Source organism: Sinohyriopsis cumingii, chromosome 8 (assembly GCF_028554795.1).
Source record: "Sinohyriopsis cumingii isolate HCF-2022 chromosome 8, ASM2855479v2, whole genome shotgun sequence".
Lineage (NCBI taxonomy): Eukaryota > Metazoa > Mollusca > Bivalvia > Unionida > Unionidae > Sinohyriopsis > Sinohyriopsis cumingii.
In genome coordinates, this window is record NC_142968.1 from 7,548,393 (window position 1) to 7,573,342 (window position 24,950).

At 35.4% G+C, this 24,950-nt stretch overlaps 1 protein-coding gene and 1 long non-coding RNA gene across 2 annotated transcripts in view; both read right to left on the reverse strand.

Moving 5' to 3' along the window:
* Window positions 1-23,480, reverse strand: part of LOC149792925 (beta-1,4-galactosyltransferase 2-like) — a 51,722-nt gene extending 28,242 nt beyond the window's left edge. Inside the window, exons 1-4 of the mRNA XM_089966775.1 lie at window positions 23,260-23,480; window positions 22,672-22,862; window positions 17,961-18,083; window positions 15,881-15,985 (exon numbers count right to left, since the gene is read on the reverse strand). Coding sequence (XP_089822901.1) covers window positions 15,881-15,985; window positions 17,961-18,083; window positions 22,672-22,862; window positions 23,260-23,262 — 422 coding nt within the window. The 5' untranslated portion in view covers window positions 23,263-23,480. The remainder of the gene's footprint in view (window positions 1-15,880; window positions 15,986-17,960; window positions 18,084-22,671; window positions 22,863-23,259) is intronic.
* Window positions 13,758-15,433, reverse strand: LOC149792927 (uncharacterized). Its single transcript, XR_016422531.1, has 3 exons — window positions 14,579-15,433; window positions 14,246-14,384; window positions 13,758-13,884 (listed from the first exon to the last, which is right to left on the reverse strand). It is a non-coding gene; the product is annotated as an uncharacterized LOC149792927 (long non-coding RNA).
* Window positions 23,481-24,950: the final 1,470 nt, after the last annotated feature.

The following is a 24,950-nucleotide window of genomic DNA, read 5'->3' on the forward strand; positions in this document are numbered from 1 at the left end:
GTACATGTTGTAAGTGTATACCTTGGTGCCTGCCTGACTATATTCTAGTGACAGTTTGTAACTGAACCATGTCAAATACCCGCAACATACTTCCTAGTGCCCTTTGATTACTTTTAGTATGCAAGGTTACTGGACTGCCACCATTTTAGTATCCAAGGTTACAAGACTGTCACTATATTAGTATACAAGGTTACGGGACTGCCACAATTTAGTATGCTAGGTTAATGGACTGCTACCGTTTAGTATGCAAGGTTACAGGACTGCCATCATTTTAGTATCCAAGGTTACAGGAGAGACACCGTTTTAGTATGCTAGATTATGGCACTGCCACATTTCTCTACTATCTTCTGGGCTCTGTAACATAAAGCACCGTGAGTTAAAATTCAAAGACATGGACTTTCAGTCAGTCTAGGTTTGTTATTCTGTAACCAACCAGAATGTATACAGATTTTATTTTAAATGTAGCATTTTTACTATCGTGATGAAACACATCAATTTTACAATAGTGCTGAAACACGGCATATTTACTATCGTGATGAAACGCATTTAACAGCCTACTAAAATGCGGCACAGAATCAATGTCGATAATTTACTCTTTAGCGGAAATACCTTTCATCCTTAGAAATGGTGGTCACCCAATATTAGCACTAAGATGCCGCATTATCTTTTGATTTACGCAATTTCCTTATGGCTTGCCTATGTATAGTCTCGGGCTTGGCCATTGTGGGTATGTAAAAAAGCTTACTAGTAAATTCCCGTGGGTCGATGGTTTTTCGGCTTTCCTGGGTTCTTCCTCTACCAGGTAGACTGGCAGTCGTAGCTACCAGACGGGATATGATGTAAAATTGGCACCATTTTCATTTGGGACCAGGTAGACATCAAAAGAAATCTTATGGTAAAACCCCATGTCGATATGACTATCCATTCAGGGGGACTAGCGATAAAAAATTTTCAAGATGGCCATTCTGCCGTCAAATCGGCATTGTTTTCACTTAGGACCAACTAGACGCCATAAGAGGTGATCTTGTGGAAACAACATGACGAAATGACTTTCCGTTGAACAAATTTTCAAGATAACGTCCATATTGTACGTCATGTCCGCATCGTATTCATATGGGTCCAACTGGGCATGATAAAAAGTCAACCAGATCCAGATATCATAAGAAATCATGTGGTGAAAAATCCATATCGATATGAACAGGTATCCAGGGAAGTAGTGATATAAAAATTTTAAATATGGCTGCCGTAGCGTCCCTGTCAGATTAATATCGTCATCATTTTCATTTAGGACTTACCATAGACCATACAAAGTCTTAAAGTGAAAATCCTATGTTTGATGACCGATCCGTTCATGAGGAATATCTGTAATAAAAGTTCAACGATGGAGAAACTGGATATCCCAGCTGCTCCATTTTCTTTAGAACTGACTAGACGCTGTGATGAATGTTTGTTTAAAGTTTCATGGTATTCCTCCAAGTAGTTCATGAATACTAGCGATAACAAGTGGAAGAACGGAAGGACGACGTAAAACAAGCCGTTCCATAATCTCTTCAATGATGTGCATACGCAAGCAATGACATCATAATGTTGCTGTATTTTCGGGTTAGAATCTTATAATTTTCATCTTATTTTCCTCCTTTAAGAAAACGATCTGATTATACTTATTGTCACAGTTTAAAAAACGCCAAACACATATGTTGCTAATATTTGAATTTGATTTAAATAATATTAATAAATAAATTCCAGCCCAAATGAAATACTTGACACAAAATAATACAACTGATTCTGCTCAGTTCTTACAGCACGAATAACTAATTTTACAGTAAACAAGATTTATATGGCAAACTAAGACGTAAAAAGAAAAACCCTAATGAGGGACAAAAGTTCATTGTTCTAGAAGACTTAGAAGGTCTGTTACAATAAAACATGTGACTTCCATCATAAAGTCCTGGGTCTAGCTATATGAGAAGTACAAATGTCCTTGACCCACCTCAATATAATAATCTTAATAATAATCCTATGTTGTTTACAAAAACTGTCACTGATCTTGGGCAAGGTCAGCCTTTAGATACGTTATCAAAGCATATATTGCAATAATATTTTTTTTATATAAAAACCCACTAACAAGTAATGCAAATTAAATACACACAACATGCGGGCGGAAAATCCTCAAAGACATCATATTGAGATATAACGCCAATCATAAAATGTGGGGATAAAAAGGTCAAAATCTGGTCAACATATGATGGAGACAAGTACATTCTCTAGCACAGCTTAGGGCTTAGGGCTTAGCAACGATTTTTCAAAGCACTTGCCCCTGGACGTTTGAGATGTATCATATACTCGCCCATGTCCACTACACTAATTATTACAAACGACAGGCACATGATGCAAGCTGGGCACTATAATATCCCCAAAGCATGAAAATATTATGGTATGGTTGAAAACATTGAGCTTATGGCCATTCTAATACACACACGGATATAGCTAAATGCACGATAATCAACAAGGTTTGCTTCTCGAAAATAAATTGCAGCTTTTCACCTAACCCACGATATCTTGATGGTCGTCTTTTGTAATCTATGTGTCATTATACGTGGATAAGTTTTCTTTTGAACTAGCTCTCATACATCTTGCAAGTTAATATGTGGGAATCCAGAAACGACAAAAATGTGTGCATTTTAGAATGGTCAAACGGTAATACGATCTTCCCAGGTCACCTGTTTTTTAAGACTGCACAGCTGTATTGATATATTATATCACCTCAGCGAGGATGCCAGCAAATCTTTCTGTAAGTTTTAATTTCGTTGGTTTCAGATAGGCAACACCCATAACGTCAGGTTTGACATGGTTGTTATCGCTGACTCATTAAAAGGACACTACTTTCGTCCTTACAAGTCAGCATGAGGAGCCAAAGGACATCTTGCAGTCAAGGTCTTTGTTGCTACAGGATACAGTAATTAAAAATTAAGTTTATCAATGCCCGGTGCAGAGCTAATTCCAACGTATCAATGCTGAATCCTGACAACCCGTGAAGGTTTCGTCTCCAGCGGATCACTAAAGTACAGCATAACGCTGATAAAGAAGCGAGTCGTTCAGGCGGCACTAGATTAAAAACATATAACGCACGGCTTTCAATATCACTGACGCCACTGACAGTAGCCTCACCTGGTTGTGTTGTCAATGATCGCAGGTTTTATAGGACTTCCTGTGCTTTTCATCCTTGTATCACGAAACGTAGCTGTTAGACAGGAAGGTGATCTCTGAGAGAATTTTTTGCTTCTGCAAGCCGAGTGGGAAATGCAAACCAGCTCAGGAGTGATCTATAAGTATTCACTCAATTGGCCTGATTGGATATTATACCGGTTGTATTTTAAAATTAGATTTGGAGATTCCATTATTCTTGCATGACTATTTTTAGGACTGCTCGTTAACTGCATCGAATCGCATTCCAGAAGACAATAGTCGATCTTCCTTGAATATCATTAATATTCAAAACCAACAGTTCCAATATTCTTTGAGAAATCAAAGAGAAATACGACATTCACTAAGGAATACTAAAATGGGTAGGCAATTGAGTTAAAAATTGAAAACTATTCACAGCGTTGTCTTGTTTTTGAACAAAATCGTGACTTAAATCTAAGTGTCAACTAAATAAGTGTTTTAGAGAAAATCCAACAAAGGACTTACTCAGAGTCATGACTAACAGTGTGTTGAGTAAACCGGATAAAATGACAACAGTAAAATACATGAAAAGAAGTTTTTTTAAATGTTAGAGTTACTGTAAAGGACGGGCGGGTGGGTATGTTCCGAAGTGTATAAATGCAATAATAAGTTTAAAGAAATGCTTGAATTCCGGATCATCTTATTTTTAACCGTGTGGAATTACATGCTTAATAAAAGGAAAATACGAGGAAAACATAAATATATAATTACGTTTAATTACATATATAATTACGTTTAATTACATGTATAATTACGTTTAATTACATGTATAATTACATATATAATTACGTGTAATTACATATATAATTACGTTTAATTACATGTATAATTACGTTGAATGACATGTATAATTGCGTTTAATTACATATATAATTACGTTTAATTACATATATAATTACCCTGAGAGTATGATTTGCTTGTCTTCATACCCCATTCCAATCATTGAGCAAGAAATGGATAGCCTACATTGTAAGTATTTTGTAAGTTGGCTTCATATTCTTAGTGTGGCTGGAGATAGCTGCTTATATTTAGTATGAAACAATATTACATCTGCAACAAGCCTTAATCAAGATGGAATTTGATTGAATCGTTCGATGTATCACAATAATATAATCCAAAAATGTTCTTGTCTGAAATCACTATAATTCCAAATTAATGTGCCAGTCCAAGAATATTAAAAATGATCACTCTGTATTTCCAGTGAATACAAATTTGAATAAATAATTCCACTAAAATGAAATACTGAGCACAAAAATACGATTGACCTTCCTCAGATGTTAAATGCAAGACTGAGTAATTTCTCAAGTAAATGTTCTGTTTATAACCCCCTCTACTTGATCCAGGTCGCAATTGCCATTTTCTAACTGATACACTTTAGGTGGAAACATTGTAAATATTCTCATGGAAATTGATGTATATGGCTTGATTGGCTAACCCGAGGCAACATACTATTACACTGAGGAATTTCCATCCAGTGTTGAAAAATGATGCTGAGAAAAATGTTCTATTCATTTGGATGCTCTTTGGTCTATAATTAGTAAAGCAATCACATTTTTAATGTTTCTGCTTATATAACTGCGCATTATTAATTCAGCTAGCGTCTGTGACTATTTTATCTGCGATCAGCAAATGAATGGTGGTTCATCGTCCGAGCCATTATGAATGAAATTATTTCTTCTTTCTCTCTAAAATACAAACATAGAAACAAAAGCAATGTGATAAAAAAATCTCAATGCTCGTAAAAACTGGACAGTATTTAACTTGTTTCATAAATTTAATATTAAATCATTTGGGATTTACATACAGATGTTACTATTTCGTTTTAGTTTAAAACTTTTGTCCCTATGCTGAAGGCACGCTTCGTACAGGCAGATTTTCGTTACGCTCCTGTATCTCCTCTGCAATTTTAGTTTTATCGTTATGTATTTTACATTGTCCATAATGTTTTCATTTTCCTTCAGTAATTTGATTTTATTCTTATACATTCAGTAACAATTTGGTCAGTTAAATGTCGATTTGCTTTTTGTAGTCAGTTGCGAACTGGTATAAACAAAATGGAATCAGTCTCTTTGCAAATTCTTCGGTATCCATTTTTGATGACGGATCAATCGTAAACCTTAGATGCTTCTTTGAAACGTTTGCAATAGGAAACAGTGAACGCAGAACTGAATTTTGCATGATAAATTGTATTATTGACGATTTTTATTATAGTCAAATTTGTCTGCCGGTAAGACTTGTGATATTTAGTGACCGAACAATTCAGACATTCATCAGTGTTTATTCCATGTAACTTTCAGCACAAATTACTTTGGCATGAGTTTGCTGTTGCCTCTACAGTGTTAAATATTTTGTCTGGTAAAAGTCCGTATGCTATTAGGAACACGAGTGTTAACAAACTGAACAGGGAATAATTAGGTTTGCAATATCTTCAGAATATACGTTTGATAGTGGACACTATAAACAGTTCATTTAAAAGCATAAGAAATTAGGAGGAGATTAAAGTGCTGTATGGTAAAGCAGGTTGATTTCGGTGTTTTAAAAATGATTCTTGGTGACTGAGGTTTCATAAACGTATTAATAGTGTGCAAAGTAAATATTTTGTCCAAGAAAAATGTACAATTGATCGTGTACTTGGTACGAGTGCTGTACTGTTGTTTAAATAAAATGTAAACGAAGTCTTAATGTCCCCAACATTATGTTACCATCTATGTGATTTTTAAAACCACCTGTGTTTTGTTCAAATCTCAAAGACAAACTTATAGTTTATCTTCTTACATTGTGTTTATTTTCAACTTTTTTAAAATATGTTTGGAATAAAGAATATGTATTTGAATATGTGTTGCAATTACTTTGTGATGCCTTTTATTAACCTTCATGAACAGGGTACACTTTGTAGTCGCCTTTTCACATTTTTCATGTGAACCATTTTGTTTATTACTGGTAGCGTTTTGGGAATAGCGTTACTTTTTTCCCTCTGGTATATCACATGTCAAACATATTTTTATTCCTTCATTTTCTATTACACTTATTTGTCCACATCTGCCACATGCTAGAAACTCGCTATCTTTCAAATATTCAAAGTAGTGTTCAAATGGAATTATGTTTTACGTTGCATTTGTTGTATCGCCAGAACTTTCAGCCCTGAATAAAACAGTGAAGAAAGTTTGAAAGCTGGACTATATTTCTTAACTTTAAGCGTGAATGAAGTCACAGATAAACATGTATTGTACATTTATGTAATGCTAACCCTCATGAATTTATGGCACAGTTTAAATGCATTTCCAAGTTATGAACTTTTACTTTCATTGAATTACACGTAACTTAACTTTGCCAAAGTAGGTCTGTATTCCGTTTTCACACTCATGATCACCAATTTACAAACTTTACATTTAATTTATATGGTTTTCGACTTCATAAAATCCAAAATGACCACTGTATTGTTGTTAGGACTGTGAGTTGTGAAAATTTTGTTGACTTCGGCAAATTATTTGCCATGTTTCACTTTGTTCCACAAATAAAATGCAATCCAAACAATATCCATTTTTTGCTTCAGTGGAACTGATCTAGCGGCCATTTTAGTCTTGGGATCCTTCTTGATTGTTTTTGACGCTATAAATAAACAACCTTCACCACTAAAATACGTATGTCCAGTAACATATAAAAAATGATAGCATTGCATTCCGATTAATAATTTTTAATCTGAATAAATAAAACAAAACATCTCACTTTCATTTACCTTTAATTTCTCTTCACTATTCAATATAAGGTCACCTTTCCTTAAATGTAGGAGTAAAGGAAATTACCAGATTAAATGATTATTTTCAATTAAAAACGTTGCTTTCCAATCATGTGTGTACACGAAACAACAATATATGTTTAAGAAACTATTCATTTTCAACATGCTTTTGAAAATCGAATCATTATAAGGCTGCAGTAAAACATTATATTATTATTCTGGAAAACCTTCTAACAATGATGGCGTCTACCGAGTACAAAAATTATATTTATCGTATCCTAGTTTCTGCTTTTATGAAACAAAACCAAAATGCAAATGACAAACACCCAGATTTTCTGTTCCATTTTGCAGCAGCTAATCATGGTCTATACTATTCATTTACCCAATAATTAGTAAGGATGCGCACAGAACTATATCCAGCATATGGTGTTCGAATCCAGACTCGTTCATCAAAGCGTGAAAATAAAAATCACTTTTGAATCGGTAAGGTATACGTGATATTCTCACAAATTTTAAAACAATTCAACTTGCAAATTTGAATTTATTATTTCCACATACTTGTTTTGGCAAATGACTTTCATCTTGATAAATTAGAATCTGTGAATGAATCATAATTCTATATTAAAAAATAACTGATCACTTACAGTAAATAGTTGCGGGGTTATTTTTACTTCCGTAAATTCTAATGTGTTCATAGTAACATGTTTTAATCCACCCGTAGTATCTTAACAAGCAGCATGATTAACGGACTGAATGGGCAGAAAAGGGGTAGGGGTGGGGAGATAAAAAGCTTTTTCCCCATTATGTAATTCACATCCCGTCTGACAAATCATGAATAAAAGCTATATTTGAAGTTACTCTTTTATACAATTTGCTTGGGGGTGGGGGTGGGTGGGGGGGCGGAATTCGCTTTCACCGCCATTTAAACGAGAATCAGAAATCCTTAGTGCTATTAACTGAACTAAAACCTTACGGTTTGAAAAGAAAAATCATCAAAATCTTCAAGTTTCGTTTGCTTTATTTCTGTGATTAAATGGTGGTTTCCAGTTTGTAACAAGTGATGGAATTCGACAATTTTCTGCAGTACCCATTTATTAAACCAAATCATGTTTAGTTTTGGTTCATCACGGCTCATGTATAATCGCACTGTTAGTCACTCTTTAATAATCCACTCAGACGTACAAAACAGAGAACGTACCGACAAACAAATCAGGAAAACTTACTCATAATGATTTACCACTCACACAACATTAAAAATGTTATCATAAATTGGATTCGAAATAACTTTCAAACCGGAAATAACTTTCAAACCGGAAATAACTTTCAAACCTAACACACCTACCAAAAAGAATTGTCACGTGACATGGACCAGTCTGCTCCCTAGTAATGCAGTTAATATTGCAGTAAAGGTATTGTCTAATTCATCTTCTTTGTCGTATGAGAAGAATTATTGTTTATAAATATGTCATCTGTATCATCATCCTTCAATGTTAAACAACCGAAAACAACCGAAAACAACCGAAAATCACCACATTACTTGTCTAATTTTAAACAACCGAAAAACATCAAATTACTTGTCTAATTTTAAATATTTGCACAGTAAGTTAAGAAGGTAGCCATTTGTAGGAATTGTTTTGTATTTTAAAATTTTGTTTCACATAATCTAAATGTAAAAGTTCTAAATGTTTCAGTTGATAAAAACTTAATAAATTGGTCCATATTTTTCAACTGTTCTCTTCCTCACTTGCTTCTGTTTCATCCGTCTGCTAATCTGTGAAGAGTGTTTAGAATCCTTCATCTAACTTTGGTAAAATGATAAAACATTTTCTGGTTTATTTTCAGTGAAATAAGTCGACATTCTAGTCCTTAATTTTCTTATTCTGGAGCGTATACCTTTTGTCTTAAGAAGTTGAAATGTATTCATCGTTTCTATTTTCAACAAATAATTAACGATTTTGCTATAATACTATCTTCATTTATGAAAATGTGTATTTATTGGCTTATCTCTGTGAAGATTTCTCTCAAAGCATTGTATATTTGTAGGCTTATCTCAATAAAGGTTTCTCTCAACGCATTGTGTGTTGTAGGCTTATCTCTGTAAAGATTTCTCTGAAAGCATTGTGTAGTTGTAGGATTATCTCTAAAGAGTTCTCTCAAAGCACTGTGTATTTGTAGAATGATCTCAACAAAGATTTATCTCATAGCATTGTGTATTTGTAGGCTTATCTCCGTACATATTTCTCTCAAAGCATTGTCTAGGATTACTCTGTAAAGATTTCTCTCAAAGTATTGTGTATATCATCTCTCATTGTTCTTTTACTTTTTCAGCCTAAGCGTATGTTGCAAAGATGTTTAACACTAAAAAATGTACTCGTATTGATTTTCCATACTGTACATGTAATCAATACCAGGTCATCCGTAAGAACCATTTAAACTCTTTTGTAAAGAATTTTTTTCCTTTGCATGCCTAATAGGTAATCAAATTCTTCGTCAGCCATTATCTCAACTCAGTGTATTTTATTTTCTTTCTTCAGCAATTCTTCATTTTTATATTTTTAGAACATTGTTTTATAAGTGCACCATATGGCCATTAATGCGATGAAGTGATGGTGCATGTTAATATATACATATCTTCGAAAGGTGATATAGCCATGATCAGGAAACAGATCGATGATCATTGAAAATAAATGTCTGCGATCGGCAAACAGATCGATGGTAATTGAAAATAAATGTCTGCGATCGGCAAACAGATCGATGGTAATTGAAAATAAATGTCTGCGATCGGCAAACAGATCGATGGTAATTGAAAAAAAATGTCAGTAATCGGGATGTTAACAGATCAAAAGTAATTGAAAATAAACGCCAGTGATCGGGACACAGATCGATGAAAATTGAGGGAAAAAAATGCCTGTCATCGGGGTGTTAACAAATCAAAGGTAATAGAAAATATATGCCCGCGATCATGAAACGGATCAATGGTAATTGAAAAAATGTCAGTGGTCGGGAAAGAGATCGATGACAATTGAAAATAAATGTCCGTGATTGCGAAACGGATCAATGATAATTGAAAAAAATGGCAGTGCTCGGAAAACAGATCGATATTAATTGAAAATAAATTGCAGTGATCGGGACAGATAGATGGCAATTGATCATAAATGTCAGTGATAGAGACACGAATAGATGGTAATTGAAAATAAATGGTTGCAATCACCAGGAAGCCTACTATTTTTCATTTAAAGCAGGGCCGGATCGTGGGGGTGGTCCGAAAACCCCAGGGTTAGAAAAAAAGTTCACAAACACGTAGTCACTTGTCACTTGAAATTAATTCGCATTATTCATGCACACAATTTTAGAGAATTATGCACACTTGAGTGCATAGACACATACTTTTGCTTTGGTGCCTTTTCGAGGAAAGGGAAAGTCAGGACCCTTTCGAAACTTTGGAACCTCCCCCACACTTAATCTGATCCGGCCCTGTAAAGCGCATGGAAGTAGCAGGAAGATTGGTGTCTGACGTAAGGAATTAGCAGGAAAATTGTTGTCTGACGTAAAGAATTAACAGGAAAATTGTTGTCCGATGTAAAAGTGCCAGATTCCCCAGATGTGGCAACCTTTCTGAAAATGTTAATGCTCTTGACTCCAACTCTAAGGTCCCCATATACATAATTTTCAATAATGTTATTTTAGCTGTAAGGTCCCCATATACATAATTTTCAATAATGTTACTTTAGCTCAAAGGTCCCCATATACATAATTTTCAATAATGTTACTCTAGCTCTAAGGTCCCCATATACATACTTTTCAATGTTATTCTAGCTCTAAGGTCCCCATATACATAATTTTCAATAATGTTACTTTAGCTGTAAGGTCCCCATATACCTAATTTTCAATAATATTGCTTTAGTTGTAAGGTCCCCATATACTTAATTTTCAATGTTATTCTAGCTCTAAGGTCCCCATATACATAATTTTCAATAATGTTACTTTAGCTTTAAGATCCCCATATACATAATTCTCAATAATGCTACTTTAGCTGTAAGTTTCCAAATATAGATCATCTTCAATTAAGTCACTAACAGACGACTTTAAGCCCAACTGGTCAGAAATGACCTATTTGGAAAGAATTTTAAGCCCCCTGAGACATAACTGATCAATACCGAAGACAGTAAAAGACCCAGTGGTCAAAACTGATCTATAACGAAAACCAAGTGGCCACGGGTCCTATTTAAGTCAACCAAGATTTTCGATCTTTTCTGACGCATGAAAACGAGACCAAATCAGTGCACGGGTTACGATGGCATGGTAAGAAGGTCCCATTTTCTGCCTGATCTATTAAAGAATATTTTATTTAAATATTTTTATTGACATGAAAAGGGCCCTGGGTGGCCGAGTAGTCTCAAGCGCTCGCCTTCACCGAACACTGCCATCTCGACACTGTTTACATGGGTTCGAATCTCGGGCTCGGGTATGTGAGAAAGCTGGCAGCAGCTTCCTGAGGGTTGGTAGTTCTTGTAGGCTTTTCTCCTCCACCAGGCATACTGGCCACCATATATATATATATATATATATATATATATATATATATATATATATATATATATATATATATATATATCACTAAGAAATGGCAGAAAAAGAAACCCAAAACAACAACAAAACTGCAATTGATATGGAAAACAATTGTTTTGAATTCTCGTGATCCTTAAAAAATTCTTAGTAAACACTATGAATTGTCTTCCAGTATTACTTTTGATGACATCATCTAAAATGCTAAAAAGACAAATATCGACTGATTGGTGGTGCTTTGATAACCGCAGTCATATAACACACAATGCACATCATATAACTCACAACGCATATCATATAACTCACAACGCATATCAAATAATTCACAATGCACATCATATAACTCACAACGCACATCATATAACTCATAACGCATATCAAATAACTCACAACGTACATCGTATAACTCACAATGCACATCATATAGCTCACAATGCACACCATTTAACTCAGCATGCACATCATATAACTCACAATGTACAGCATGTAATTCGCAATAAACATCACATAATAACAGCATGCAAAGTAAATAACAAATGCAAAGCGTACAACATGCATATCATGTGTTTAAATGCACATATCATCAAACAAATAAACACATCAAACGCACATCATACCATAAAACATACAAATCATATGATAAGGATTGTATATAATATATGCAAAACAGACCACTTAAGACAGATCTGGCGTTCCATACTCTGCCCCTATCGTATGGAGTATATCGCTGATATTTCTGCTACATTGTCTCTTGTCATTTTGTCACCATTACTTACACTGATAGGCTATTCATCAATTGATGTATTGATTTTGTCCCCATAAATATAAACGGAAACACGTGGTTTTCTATGAATTGGACAAAATTAGACAGTTGAATAGATACATAAATACATACGTTGGTTAAGTTTGATTGGAAAAGGCAAACATACAAAAATATATATGGATGGCTAGATCGATGGATATCACAAGTCCTTTTCGATTACCTAATTACCTCCTTTAACAATGTGATCTTCATTATTTGGGATGCACTTCCGTGGCAAATTGGTTATAATTTTGTTTGGATCTATGTAGGTATGTCAATATAAATAATTTATTTAGTTATTTATTTATAGAAGATGTCATGGAAAAAACGAACCGTTTTAAAATATGCTCGTACTGTTGCGCTATTAACTCGGCACAATGTTCATCGAAAGGAACTGTAGTACTCCAGTCGTAAGTAACCCATGTGTATGATGGAGATAAATAAATGATGAATGAATGGATTTTGATACATATGTGTGTGTGTGTGTGTGTGTGTGTGTGTGTGTGTGTGTGTGTGAAGATGGTAGGTTTGTATGAAAACAGAAAAGAAATTAATTTTTGCATTCTAAGGTGCAAATGGAAAATCTCAAATGTGGGACAGTGGATGGCTGCCCTGAATATAAATCATAATGTTATCAAATTGAAATGTACTTCCAGGCTTGGTGTGATAATGTATGTGTATTTTTGTTTGCATATTTCTTGATTAGATTTAGTTGTATTTATTTTATAATAAATTTAGACATGTATGTCCCTTTATCGTCGTATGAATCATTATTTGCTCGTGCTGTGGAATCAACCAATCCATTCCAATCATCCAATGACAGGAATGGGAGGAGCTTTCAGTCAGCCAATCACAGGAATGGGCGGAACTCATTAGAGTACGTAAATATAGAATAGTTAACATCTGATCTCTTCGTATGTTTGAAATAAATTACATCGAAACTAAGCCAGTATAGTGAACATACCACGTGTAAGAAGGGGATAGGAAAATTAAGACGTCATTGGATAAATGAAAATATAAATGTTCGGGATAGGAAAATCAAGACGTCATTGGATAAATGAAAATATAAATATTCATGATATAGATAAAGCAAATATAGTAATGTGTAAGTAACTTGGTATCAGATGCTACATGGTGTACATACGCAACATTGCGCAAGTAACATGGTATTAGACATTAACATAGTATCAGATGCTACACTCTAACTCTAAACTTCAAAGTCAGTTGCTTTTGTATGTTCATATATATATATATATATATATATATATATATATATATATATATATATATATATATATATATATATATATATTTTTTTTTCAAGGTAACGTGTATTGAGCATACACTAACCCATGTAAATCAAAGCGATATAATTTATCATGTGATGTACTAACAAGTTAGCTAATTGACTAATTAATTAACCAAATAACCACACACACACACACACTCTCTCTCTCTCCGTCAAAGTATATATATAGAACACTTGCAATGGCATGGCAGAAATGGACAAATATATGTCATCCCCCATCGGATATCAAAGGTATTTTTCAAATTTCTGAAAAGACAGAATAAAAAATTTGTTTCATTTCAGTAAAGCATTTTTTCTTATAGATCAATTAATCAAAGCCAGAAGCGATAATTTGCATACGAGAATAACAATCCTGTTTGTATTAGACAGAGCATGATGAAGTATAAAAGAATCACAAAAATAAAAATGTGTTTAGTGGTTAGTTAACACCCCAATACTCCTTGGGGTGGGGAGTTACACTCTATGAAAATAGGGTTACAGTGGTTGTAAAATACATACTGTAAAATATATGAAGTGAAAAATTTTGAAATGACTATAGCAAACGTTTTCCATCTGTGTGAAACTCATATGAACAGTTAAAATGTGATTAAATAAAAATTGAACATACCTTTAAAATTTCATCTTCTTTAACTCCTATAAGAAGCCAGGTGTACAGCTGGTGGTATTCGAGGGCAAACCTCTTGAAACGTATGGTCTCCACTCCGTCTAACATCCTTCTTGCTGGAACGTTTCTTACTAGTCCATAGCTTTAAAGAGACGAAGCGTAGAATTCAGAAATAACAATGTAACAGATAATGATTTTGTATTAGAGGATGTGGTACACTAGCCTCACACAGAGTTTATTATTTTGGTGAAAACTTCACCGTGTAACTTTATTATTCATACCTGACAATGTTTTAACTGTTCAATCACATACACAAACAATATAGAGAAAGCTAACCTGAAGCTTTCGTCCTCTCGCTAAGGTCTTCATCAGCAGACTTATTTAATCTCTACTGACTGTTAACATCGCTCGATGGAATGGTGAGATTGTCCCAGATCTGCGGCAGGTTGTAACGGCGTCGGTTTGTGCGTATGGATGTAGATCGATTCTTTCACCCCACGCTCACCCCAGGCTTTTTCTCGATGTAAGAGTTTTACTGAGTCTCAAGTTACATTATGACCAGGGCAAACGTTGTGAATATGCCGTGGTAATTCAGACGAACTCGAATTTGGTCTTCTGTGTTGATTAAATCTCGCTTTCAGTGGCATTTCTGTTACCCCCAACAAAGTCGTGATAACATTAATTTTCACCCTGTCCTTCACACTTAATGTGATAGATGGATCCACAAATATCTTTCTTATCAGACCTATCCTTTCGGTGAACTAGCATTTATCTTAGGGTCCAGTACGGTTTAAAACACACTAATTTTGTGTCGTTTAAAAACGCGCTGCAGGCATTCAGAAGTATCTTTTACATATGCTGGCATAATACTACTTTCCCAATCTATTCGTTCAGTTGGTCTACTCTTCCTGGTGTTGTTATTAGGACTAGCCTTCAGTCGGTTGGAAACCTTAATCGCCCACGCCGAATGCCTGAAGCATGTTTTTCAATGACAGCAGCATTTATCCTTTTCTAATGCGTTGTATTTATCAGTTTCTAATGGGCTGCATTTATCCGTTTCTAATGCGCAGCTAATAGCATAGAGCTGCTCTGTCAATGATACACATACATCCTACGTTCAGACCCACTGTATCCATGAAACACAAACAGACTTAACACTATTCATGGGTCCAAACTAGCGGTACGTTGTCGTTTATTGCAGAAACGAGACACCTTTGCAGATGTTGACGCCATTTTTGTTTTGACCAGGGCAAACGTAGTGAATATGTGCAAGCCCATTTGTGTATACTAGTAACTTTAAAAGAAAGAGAGATGTGTGTGTGTGTGTGTGTGTGTGTGTGTTCCGATAAGAATATACAGACATAAAAAGGTAAAATACATTAAATACATTTTTTAAAAACCATAATGAAACTCCAGCTTATCATATCTTGTAGGACTATTAAAACCACATCACTTCTTAACTGTTTATCTTATCTTTTTAAAATGTATCTAATAAAAACGTTTATATATGCGTGTTTACATGTTTTGGTGTAGGACCTTAATGTATGCATTATGAATGTATGTATCTGTCTCTCTGTGTGTGTGTGTGTGTGTGTGTGTGTGTGTGTGTGAGAGAGAGAGAGAGAGAGAGAGTACAACCTGTTGGGGCTGTCTTGATTACTGACATCTCTCACATGAGGAAGGGCCACATACTTTCCAAATTCATCGTTAGGTCTCACGTATTTCATTCCAGATAACATAAGTCTAATTAATAAAAAGGTTCAATGAGATAAGAACGTATTTGTGCAAAGTAATGGGATTAAATATTATTGGATTATGTCAATGTTGACACTTAGTTTTGGAATGTTTAGGAACACAGGTACCATATACGCTTACTTAGCTTGTACTTGTATCCTAAATATACATGTAGGCAATTATCGTACCGTAGTCTAAAGTAAACCTACACATCTTGCATTATAATGACTATGCTTCAAGCCAGTCATGTAGGCAATCATCGTACCGTAGTCTAAAGTAAACCTACACATCTTGCATTATAATGATTATGCTTCAAGCCAGTCATGTAGGCAATTATCGTACCGTAGTCTAAAGTAAACCTACACATCTTGCATTGTAATGACTATGCTTCAAGCCAGTCACGTTGCCAATTATCGTACCGTAGTCTAAAGTACAACTACACATCTTGCATTGTAATGATTATGCTTCAAGCCAGTCATGTAGGCAATCATCGTACCGTAGTCTAAAGTACAACTAAACATCTTGTATTATAATGACTATGATTCAAGCCAGTCATGTAGGCAATTATTGTACCGTAGTCTAAAGTAAACCTACACATCTTGCATTATAATGACTATGCTTCAAGCCAGTCATGTAGGCAATCATCGTACCGTAGTCTAAAGTAAACCTACACATCTTGCATTATAATGACTATGCTTCAAGCCAGTCATGTAGGCAATTATCGTACCGTAGTCTAAAGTAAACCTACACATCTTGCATTATAATGATTATGCTTCAAGCCAGTCATGTAGGCAATTATTGTACCGTAGTCTAAAGTAAACCTACACATCTTGCATTGTAATGACTATGCTTCAAGCCAGTCATGTTGCCAATTATCGTACCGTCGTCTAAAGTACAACTGCACATCTTGCATTGTAATTATTATGCTTCAAGACAGTCATGTAGGCAATCATCGTACCGTAGTCTAAAGTACAACTACACATCTTGCATTGTAATGACTATGCTTCAAGCCAGTCATGTTGCCAATTATCGTACCGTAGTCTAAAGTACAACTACACATCTTGCATTGTAATGATTATGCTTCAAGCCAGTCATGTTGCCAATTATCGTACCGTAGTCTAAAGTACAACTACACATCTTGCATTGTAATGATTATGCTTCAAGCCAGTCATGTAGGCAATCATCGTACCGTAGTCTAAAGTACAACTAAACATCTTGTATTATAATGACTATGCTTCAAGCCAGTCATGTAGGCAATTATCGTACCGTAGTCTAAAGTAAACCTACACATCTTGCATTGTAATGATTATGCTTCAAGCCAGTCATGTAGGCAATTATCGTACCGTAGTCTAAAGTACACCATGACATCTTGCATTATAATGACTATGCTTCAAGCAAGTCATGTAGGCAATTATCGTACCGTAGTCTAAAGTAAACCTACACATCTTGCATTATAATGACTATGCTTCAAGCCAGTTGGAATGCATAAAGTGAATGTGTGATGTTGTTCCGTAACTGGACTATGTCAAAGCAATTAATACAAGAGTATATACATTTGGGTCATACTAATGTTCATTCCTTTTAATTTTCCAGCGACCGAATTGCTCCTCTGCAAAATCAAAATGATTTGAAATAGAAGATTCCACTCTCTGAGTAATTAACAATGTTCACAGCTTTCGCCATATTTGTGGATAGGGAAGATATCGGCAACAATTACACCAACAATTATAGCAACAACGAATTTGCAAAAATACAACAATTACAATGTAATGAAAGCACATAAACGATGAAAGAAGAAAAAGACTACAAACAGTACAGCAACAAAAAGCCTGAATACTTGAACAGCCACAACAACAATTACGTCAAGTCATAAATACTTCACTGGAGGGGAAGAAAAAAAGAACGAATGAAAAAGAAACGAAATATAAAAGAACAGATAACGTAGATTTGTCAAAGGCTTGAATGAGATATAAGGGGAGCAAACCTTAATCCTAAATCATCGTCTTCACTGCCCCATCCAAAATAGAGGTTTGAGAATCCATTGACCTTGAGGTATTGTTCCGGCGTGAAACCAACAACGCCTCCGTAGAATCTATAATATGGAATTCTGAAGATAAAAGGAATTAAATACAATGGTGAGTGGAAATGGAATTTATTTATAAAATATTACTTATCTATTCAATATTTTGCAGACGACATGTACACTTTATCATGGGTGGTTATGTTTTCGAAATTCTGGTTCTGTGCAGAGAACAAATTTGAAAATCTAAGCACACTAATGCTGTCTGCCGATACTTGAGTGAGTAACGTGTATCAATATTGTCTTAATATGTTCGTGTATAATTACCTGTCTCAGTAATTAGCATCCGTCACCCATACATTTCATTTTCATGTCTTTTAGATGCACATTCTATAGACACTGTCTGTACACAAGACCAAATGCCTGATTTGTTACTATTCAATTAAAAGACAGATACAGAAAGAAAACCATTTTCTTGACCTCGACTCGGAATAAAATGGAAATGTAGGTTTGGTATTAATGCTATAACGCTTTTCACGCTTTCTTAATATTTGTAGGCAAATACATGGAATAGAAGTCAAAACACACACGGATTTATCCAAGCTACATCTGATGTTGATTTTGTTTAACAGCACATCAACAAAAGCAGGCTATTTAGTGCCAGGGCATTCTATTAAAGTGCCTCGTAAAAAAAGACTTTATGCTAGGTGACGCAGTCTGATTCGATCCTAGTATTCTTATTCGCACCATGCTAACCACTCAGCCACCGCACCTGCGCACTGGCATCTGAGAAATAGTCACTAATTACACCAACATGCGCGTTCCCTCTCTCGCACGCACACACACACAAACAAACGCACGCACACACACACACTTACTTTTGGTGGATATCGAGGACTTGCATATGGAACTGAGTACTGAGGACATTTGTTCTGGCGATGTTAGAGCGAAAAGAAATACTGTTTGAGGCAGTAAATTAATAGCAAATGGTGATGTATCAAGGAGGGAACTGTACTATCAATTCTAAGGAATATGAAATTTTATGTACAATCGATACAAACTAAAGACACACACTGTTTGACAAAATCACGGAGACCGTGGACATTGGTACATTATGACCAACAAGGACATGTTTGCATATCTAGTCCAATCTAAAGAATCAATACGACCGCTCGGGTGGCCTAGTGGTTATAGCGTCCGCGTCGGATGCGGGAGATTGTGGGTTCGAACCAAGGCCAGATCATAAAAAAGACATGAAAATGGTACTAACAGCTACCTCGCTAGGCGCTCAGCATTAAGAGGTTAGTGTTATGACTAGTCGGCCTGGTGTCAAAATAATGTGACTTCGTGGGATATCATGCTACACGTCTGCGGCATAATGCCCCAATGCTCGACATAACTATAAACTGTCACACTGCAGACATCGTAGCGATATGACTGAAAGATTGTTAAAGCTACATTAAAATCAAATCTAAATCACATACTAGTATTAAGTAACTGTAACCTCTATACAGGTTTCGTCTACAACTGTTCTTTAGGGCAATTTCATTATTTGTTGAATATATATCTTGCTGTTATTGACTGAATGCTGAATTTATTGATTGACTGATTGTCCTGCAATTAGACTTTAGTACGACATAACACGCTTCGGACTAATCCACCACTTTGGAGATCATCTTGTACTAAATTTGGAGTATGCGCATTTGGTTATAGCGTCCCGTTTTAAGGAATTCTTAGATTTGTGCGATTACTTGTTGGAGTATTGGAACTCGTTGCAATGGAAATATTCCTTAGCCCAAATAATTAGCCAGTTAGTAGGAGAAAACATCACGAAGTGAAGTGTTAGTGAGTTTCCATGATGCCATGGTTGACATTTAGTGAATTCAGGTAAAAACCGCATGAGTGTCCCTGGAAGTACCATAGTCCCTATTAAAACATAGTGGTATACATTGGTGGTGTGATTGCAGTGGCAGTATTTACGACAGGAGACCGGTAAATTGCACAAAGGAAAAAACAAGAAGGGTTAGGCAGATACCGTTTATGTCGTTATGGTGGCAAATGTGACGCAGTTGTACTGGCGTAATGTGCCTTGAAACCATGAATTGACTGGCCTAAGGTGGCGCAGTAAAAATAGTTCCCTGTGTTAGAGGATAGTGGTATAGTTTCTACGGCGTGAACTGCTGACGGCACGGAAAGTTGATGAAGAGAAACCATGCAGATGTGCGGTTGATAGATATTTGGCAAGTTTTGAGATATGTGGTCTTGCATTGATTAGCGAAAAATTTATGTATAGAATGGACAAGTTGGGCTTTTCAATTTACAACTGAAGTTGTATAGAAGTCTTTGGAAATTTGAGGTAAACTTATGACTTCTAGCGGAATCGCGCCAGGGTTTGACACCGCTTGCAACTATACTATTTGGCTGGATTTTTGCATTTATGGCAGGAAACTCGTCGGCAATGACTAATCTCTTTTTTTTTTTTTACAAAATAGAGTAATATCTTCGTTGCATAATACGCGTGCGAATCTTCTCTCTCTCTCTCTCTCTCTCTCTCTCTCTTGGGCATGTGCAGATGTAATGTTGAAAATAAGAACGAATGTTTGTGCTACCCATATTGTGTATTTCACGGAGACTGCATTTTTCAAGTCACTTCAGTAGAAAAAATTGCTGATGCAAACAATATTATTTATGTTGTAATCTGTATAGTGTTTTATCTCATCCTCAACACAAAGAATAATGATAGACTAAAACGTCAAGAACAACAAAAACAACAACTTATCTATGCTAACTGAATTGAAATAGCTTTAAAGTTCAGTAATTACAGAAGTGAAGAACAGAGTTCTATGAGAGTACATGCATGTATAGAGTTAGTGGATGGGGATACTTTTCTGAAACCTTTATACAAAACGTTTATCCTGTTTTATTGTTTTGGAGCCATGAATGAACAATAATATACTTTAATGGTAAAACACTGTCTTGGTTCACCTTCCAAATCACTTAGTTTATTCATTTGGTAATTCAAGGTACCACGTAAAGGTGTTTTGTATCGCTGATTGGAAGTTTTAAACAAGGTTTTATTCCCCCGCGTCTCCTTCTGTGTAAACCATATGGAAAAAAGACTAAATGAGTAAGACTATTACAGTCTAATGCAGCTCTAAATAAATGTTCTGTTAAGTTATAAATACAAGTTGGTCCAGTAGAACATCCTGAGCGTTTTGGCTATTGTTAAAAACCTTTAAATTTGGGAAAGCAATATAGATTGACGCCTTGTATTTACATGTTGTGTATTGTTTTAATAAGACTTCGTTTGCAATAGAATTATCGATACAAATATAATTCATGATATGTTCAGCAAAGTCATCAAATCACCAAGTGAAGCATTTAAAAGAACATTAAATGCATTCAACAGTTTATGATTGCTTGCACGTTCAGTCGCAGGTCTTAAAAGCGCGATAATGAAAAACATATTGCTGTAATTAAATGGTTCATTTGGGACTGATCATCTTGATGATAAATGTTTGACCTCTGTATAATATATTTATCTTTCTATATATTTACTGAAGTTCCGTGCATGTAACTTCCAAATTCGATTAGTGATAATTCGATCTCACTTTAACGGGATTTTTCACTTGATTCACATCTGTTCTCTCCTGTTTGAATACTAAGTAGGCAAATGATGAAATAGGGGCGGATATAGCTCATTTAATAATCATAAAAATCTCAAGGATGTATTTTCAATATCTTTATGTGTGTAAGATCTCGCGTTTTAACTTTACAGATGGGTCGGATAATTAGCAATTTCGGTACAACTCTACAATGAATTCATGCGTATTTTCAATAGCATTTTGATGTACTTCTTTCGTACATGTCGTAGATTTATTTGCCTGTATTGGACGTGTATGGTAATGGATCGTGAGTTTCCCAACACTATTGTCTCACATGCATGAAATATTAAGAAAAAATACAAAGGACTGTTATATGCACCAGCTCATCTTCCTATAGTTTAGCATAGTAGTTGGTATCTGATACTTGGATCGAAAAGGAGATATTACGTTTTTGCACCGTGTAATTTGATAGCAGAGATCTCTTTACAAGTGTTCCACCGAGCAATTGAGGACATAGTTTCTGGGGTATGTATCGCCAGCATTGGAAGAAAGATACACTCCAAAATCGCGAACACGTACCAAGCGTGTAAACGGGGACCTTCCTACAAATCATGATTTAACGTTATTCTAGGCTAAAATAGCTGGAAGAAGCAAGATTTTACCATTTTTCTAACAGAGAACGTCCTCATACCGTTGGTGTGTAATTTCATGAAGGTCCTCGGTTTACACCAAATACAAACGCACACACACACACGCACACACACACACACACACGCACACACACACACACAACTATTGTTGTCCAAGAGACAGATAGTAAACTCTTTTTTTCCCTTCTGCTTATACAATGTTGAGTAAACAAACAGAACGGTGGTGAATTTTTGTCCAACAGTATGCCATGACTGATAGTTGTGTTCCAATGAACAAATTCATGTGTTACAGAGAGATTGTCGCTATGAGGCAGTGATAAAGTCAGTCTTATTATTTAACTTCTGCATGTGAAGTGAATGTATATTAGCTAAACATGTCCTTTTTTTAGTACGTTGTGAGAAAGTATAAATTGTAATTACCCATTGTCCTTGTATTTTGTGCTTCCGGTCATGAAGTGAATCGGTTGACTTCCACAGCGATACAAATTTCTGTCGTCAGTCATCAGAGAGTCGACATCATGGATGACGTAACATGTGTAGTTGGATATCTCTCGGACCGTACGAAACCCTGCATTTGCTAACAATCCTCGATTAAACTGCGTTGGCAATGCCTTTACAAGGAGATAGAAGAAGGGATTCAATCGATGACTGTCTGCATAGTGTGTACTTTAATCTCAGACTTGAGCTTTTCAAGTAGAAATTTTGTCTTGATGAATCTTAATATAAACAGTATATTCCATAATTGCCAAGTCATATTTGTAATACAAAATATATCGCTACTCTTTTGACCGATAAGTTTTTGACACTTTCATTTACGACAAAAAATTGTTCAGTCAGTGCCACTTTCAGTCAATGTCACTTTATTTCTGCACACCAAGAAACACTGAAATACACGTATATTTTTTGACAGACCGAACATTTGTATCATTGCTGAATTGAAGAAATAAATAGTTCCTTCCTTCTTACGTTTAAGAGATCGAGACAGAGGGAGAGAGTATACATGCTTACCATTTCTACGACGTATATGCCGTACTCCAGTTGCTGGCGTTCCAAAACCGTATGAAGATGGCGCACAAGAATATCTAAGTGCTCCTTCCGGTCTCTGTATGGTATGATGACCGCTGTTCTTTCCCTTGCTTGACAATATGGTGGTGCATATCTCCCGCCGTAAGATAGATTTCTCAAGCTCTCTTCGTTGGTCACTTCTTGGAGAGTAATTGTTGGCTTTATGTTCATTTTACCCACTTGAACATTAGGAAAGCACGAAAAAGAGAAGAACCATTGCTTTTAAAACTTTAACAAGATTTTTAAAGTTATTATTATATATAAAAATACGCCTTACAACAAGTACGTCGTCGACCGCTCCGATAGCCTAGTGGTTAGAGCGTCCGCCTCAGATGCGGGAGGTCGTGGGTTCAATCCCCGGCCGAGTCATACCAAAGACTTACAAAAACGGTACTAACAGCTACCTCGCTTGGCGCTCAGCATTAAGAGGTTAGTTAGGACTGGTCGGCCTGATGTCAGGATAATGTGACTGGGTGGGACATCATGCTACATGCCTGCAGTATGATGCCCTAGTGCTAGACATCGCTATAAACTGCCACACTGCAGACATCGTAACGATATGACTGAACAATTGTTAATGCTACGTTCAAATCAAAATCACACACATACACACACACACACACACACACACACACACACGCACACACACAAGTAAGCCATTGCCGTATATACAGAATGTCATTACTCTTATACTTTCAGTTTCTAATGAACTGTTAGTTTCTGTTTTTAGTTTTGTTTTACGTCCAGTTCAAATTTTAAAAGATATCAGCAAGCAAGGTAACCCCTCTCTCAAGAGATTTAACACAAGTATTTCGAAGTCAAGAACTTTTTATTTTAAAAGACATGTATAAAACAACAACAATAACAACAACAACAAAATGAATCTGTGTCCCTGAAGCAAAAGCAATAAGTAATATCAAAGGAACCTTTCAAAAATACGATTGGTAGCCAAGTATGCTAGTGATGGAGTGTCTTTTGTAACTCCATACATGTAATCTTTTAGCCGTGGGCTAAGTTTGCGGTGCATTATACCTAGTGTTTTGGTAGTCTAAAGATATTTTGTACGATATCTGTTCGATCGTTTCATCATTTTACTAGTTGAGTAAAGTACCTCATTTTTCACTATTTGAGTGAATACATCATTTTAGTATGTGAAAGTAAAGTACATCATTTTTACTATTTGAGTAAAACATATAATTCTTTTCGTCGTGTGAAATTACTGTGAATCATTAACTTTTGTCCATGTACTGTGTATGATCATTTACTTGTATTCACATTTATGTTACATTATTAGGTTCGTGCGGATTATGTTAATTTATCCAATTTTCGGATCTTACACACGCACGTATTAATCATAATTATTTTTCCATTCAAGTAATTCATTAATAAACATTGTATTTGTATCACCATCAAAAGTGCTCTGTTATAAAGCCGAAATCCACTCCGGTTATCTTGTTACACCCCTAATGTAATGATTTTGGCCAAGTGGCAAATGTTGATCATTAAAACAAACAACTTTAAACTCCTGTCTAAAAGCAAGATCATTTTTAAGACATTCAAATGAACTAGTCAGCTACAAGTAAGACCTAGTGATTATCAGGGCTATGCCTTTTGAGGTTCATCTATCTCATATC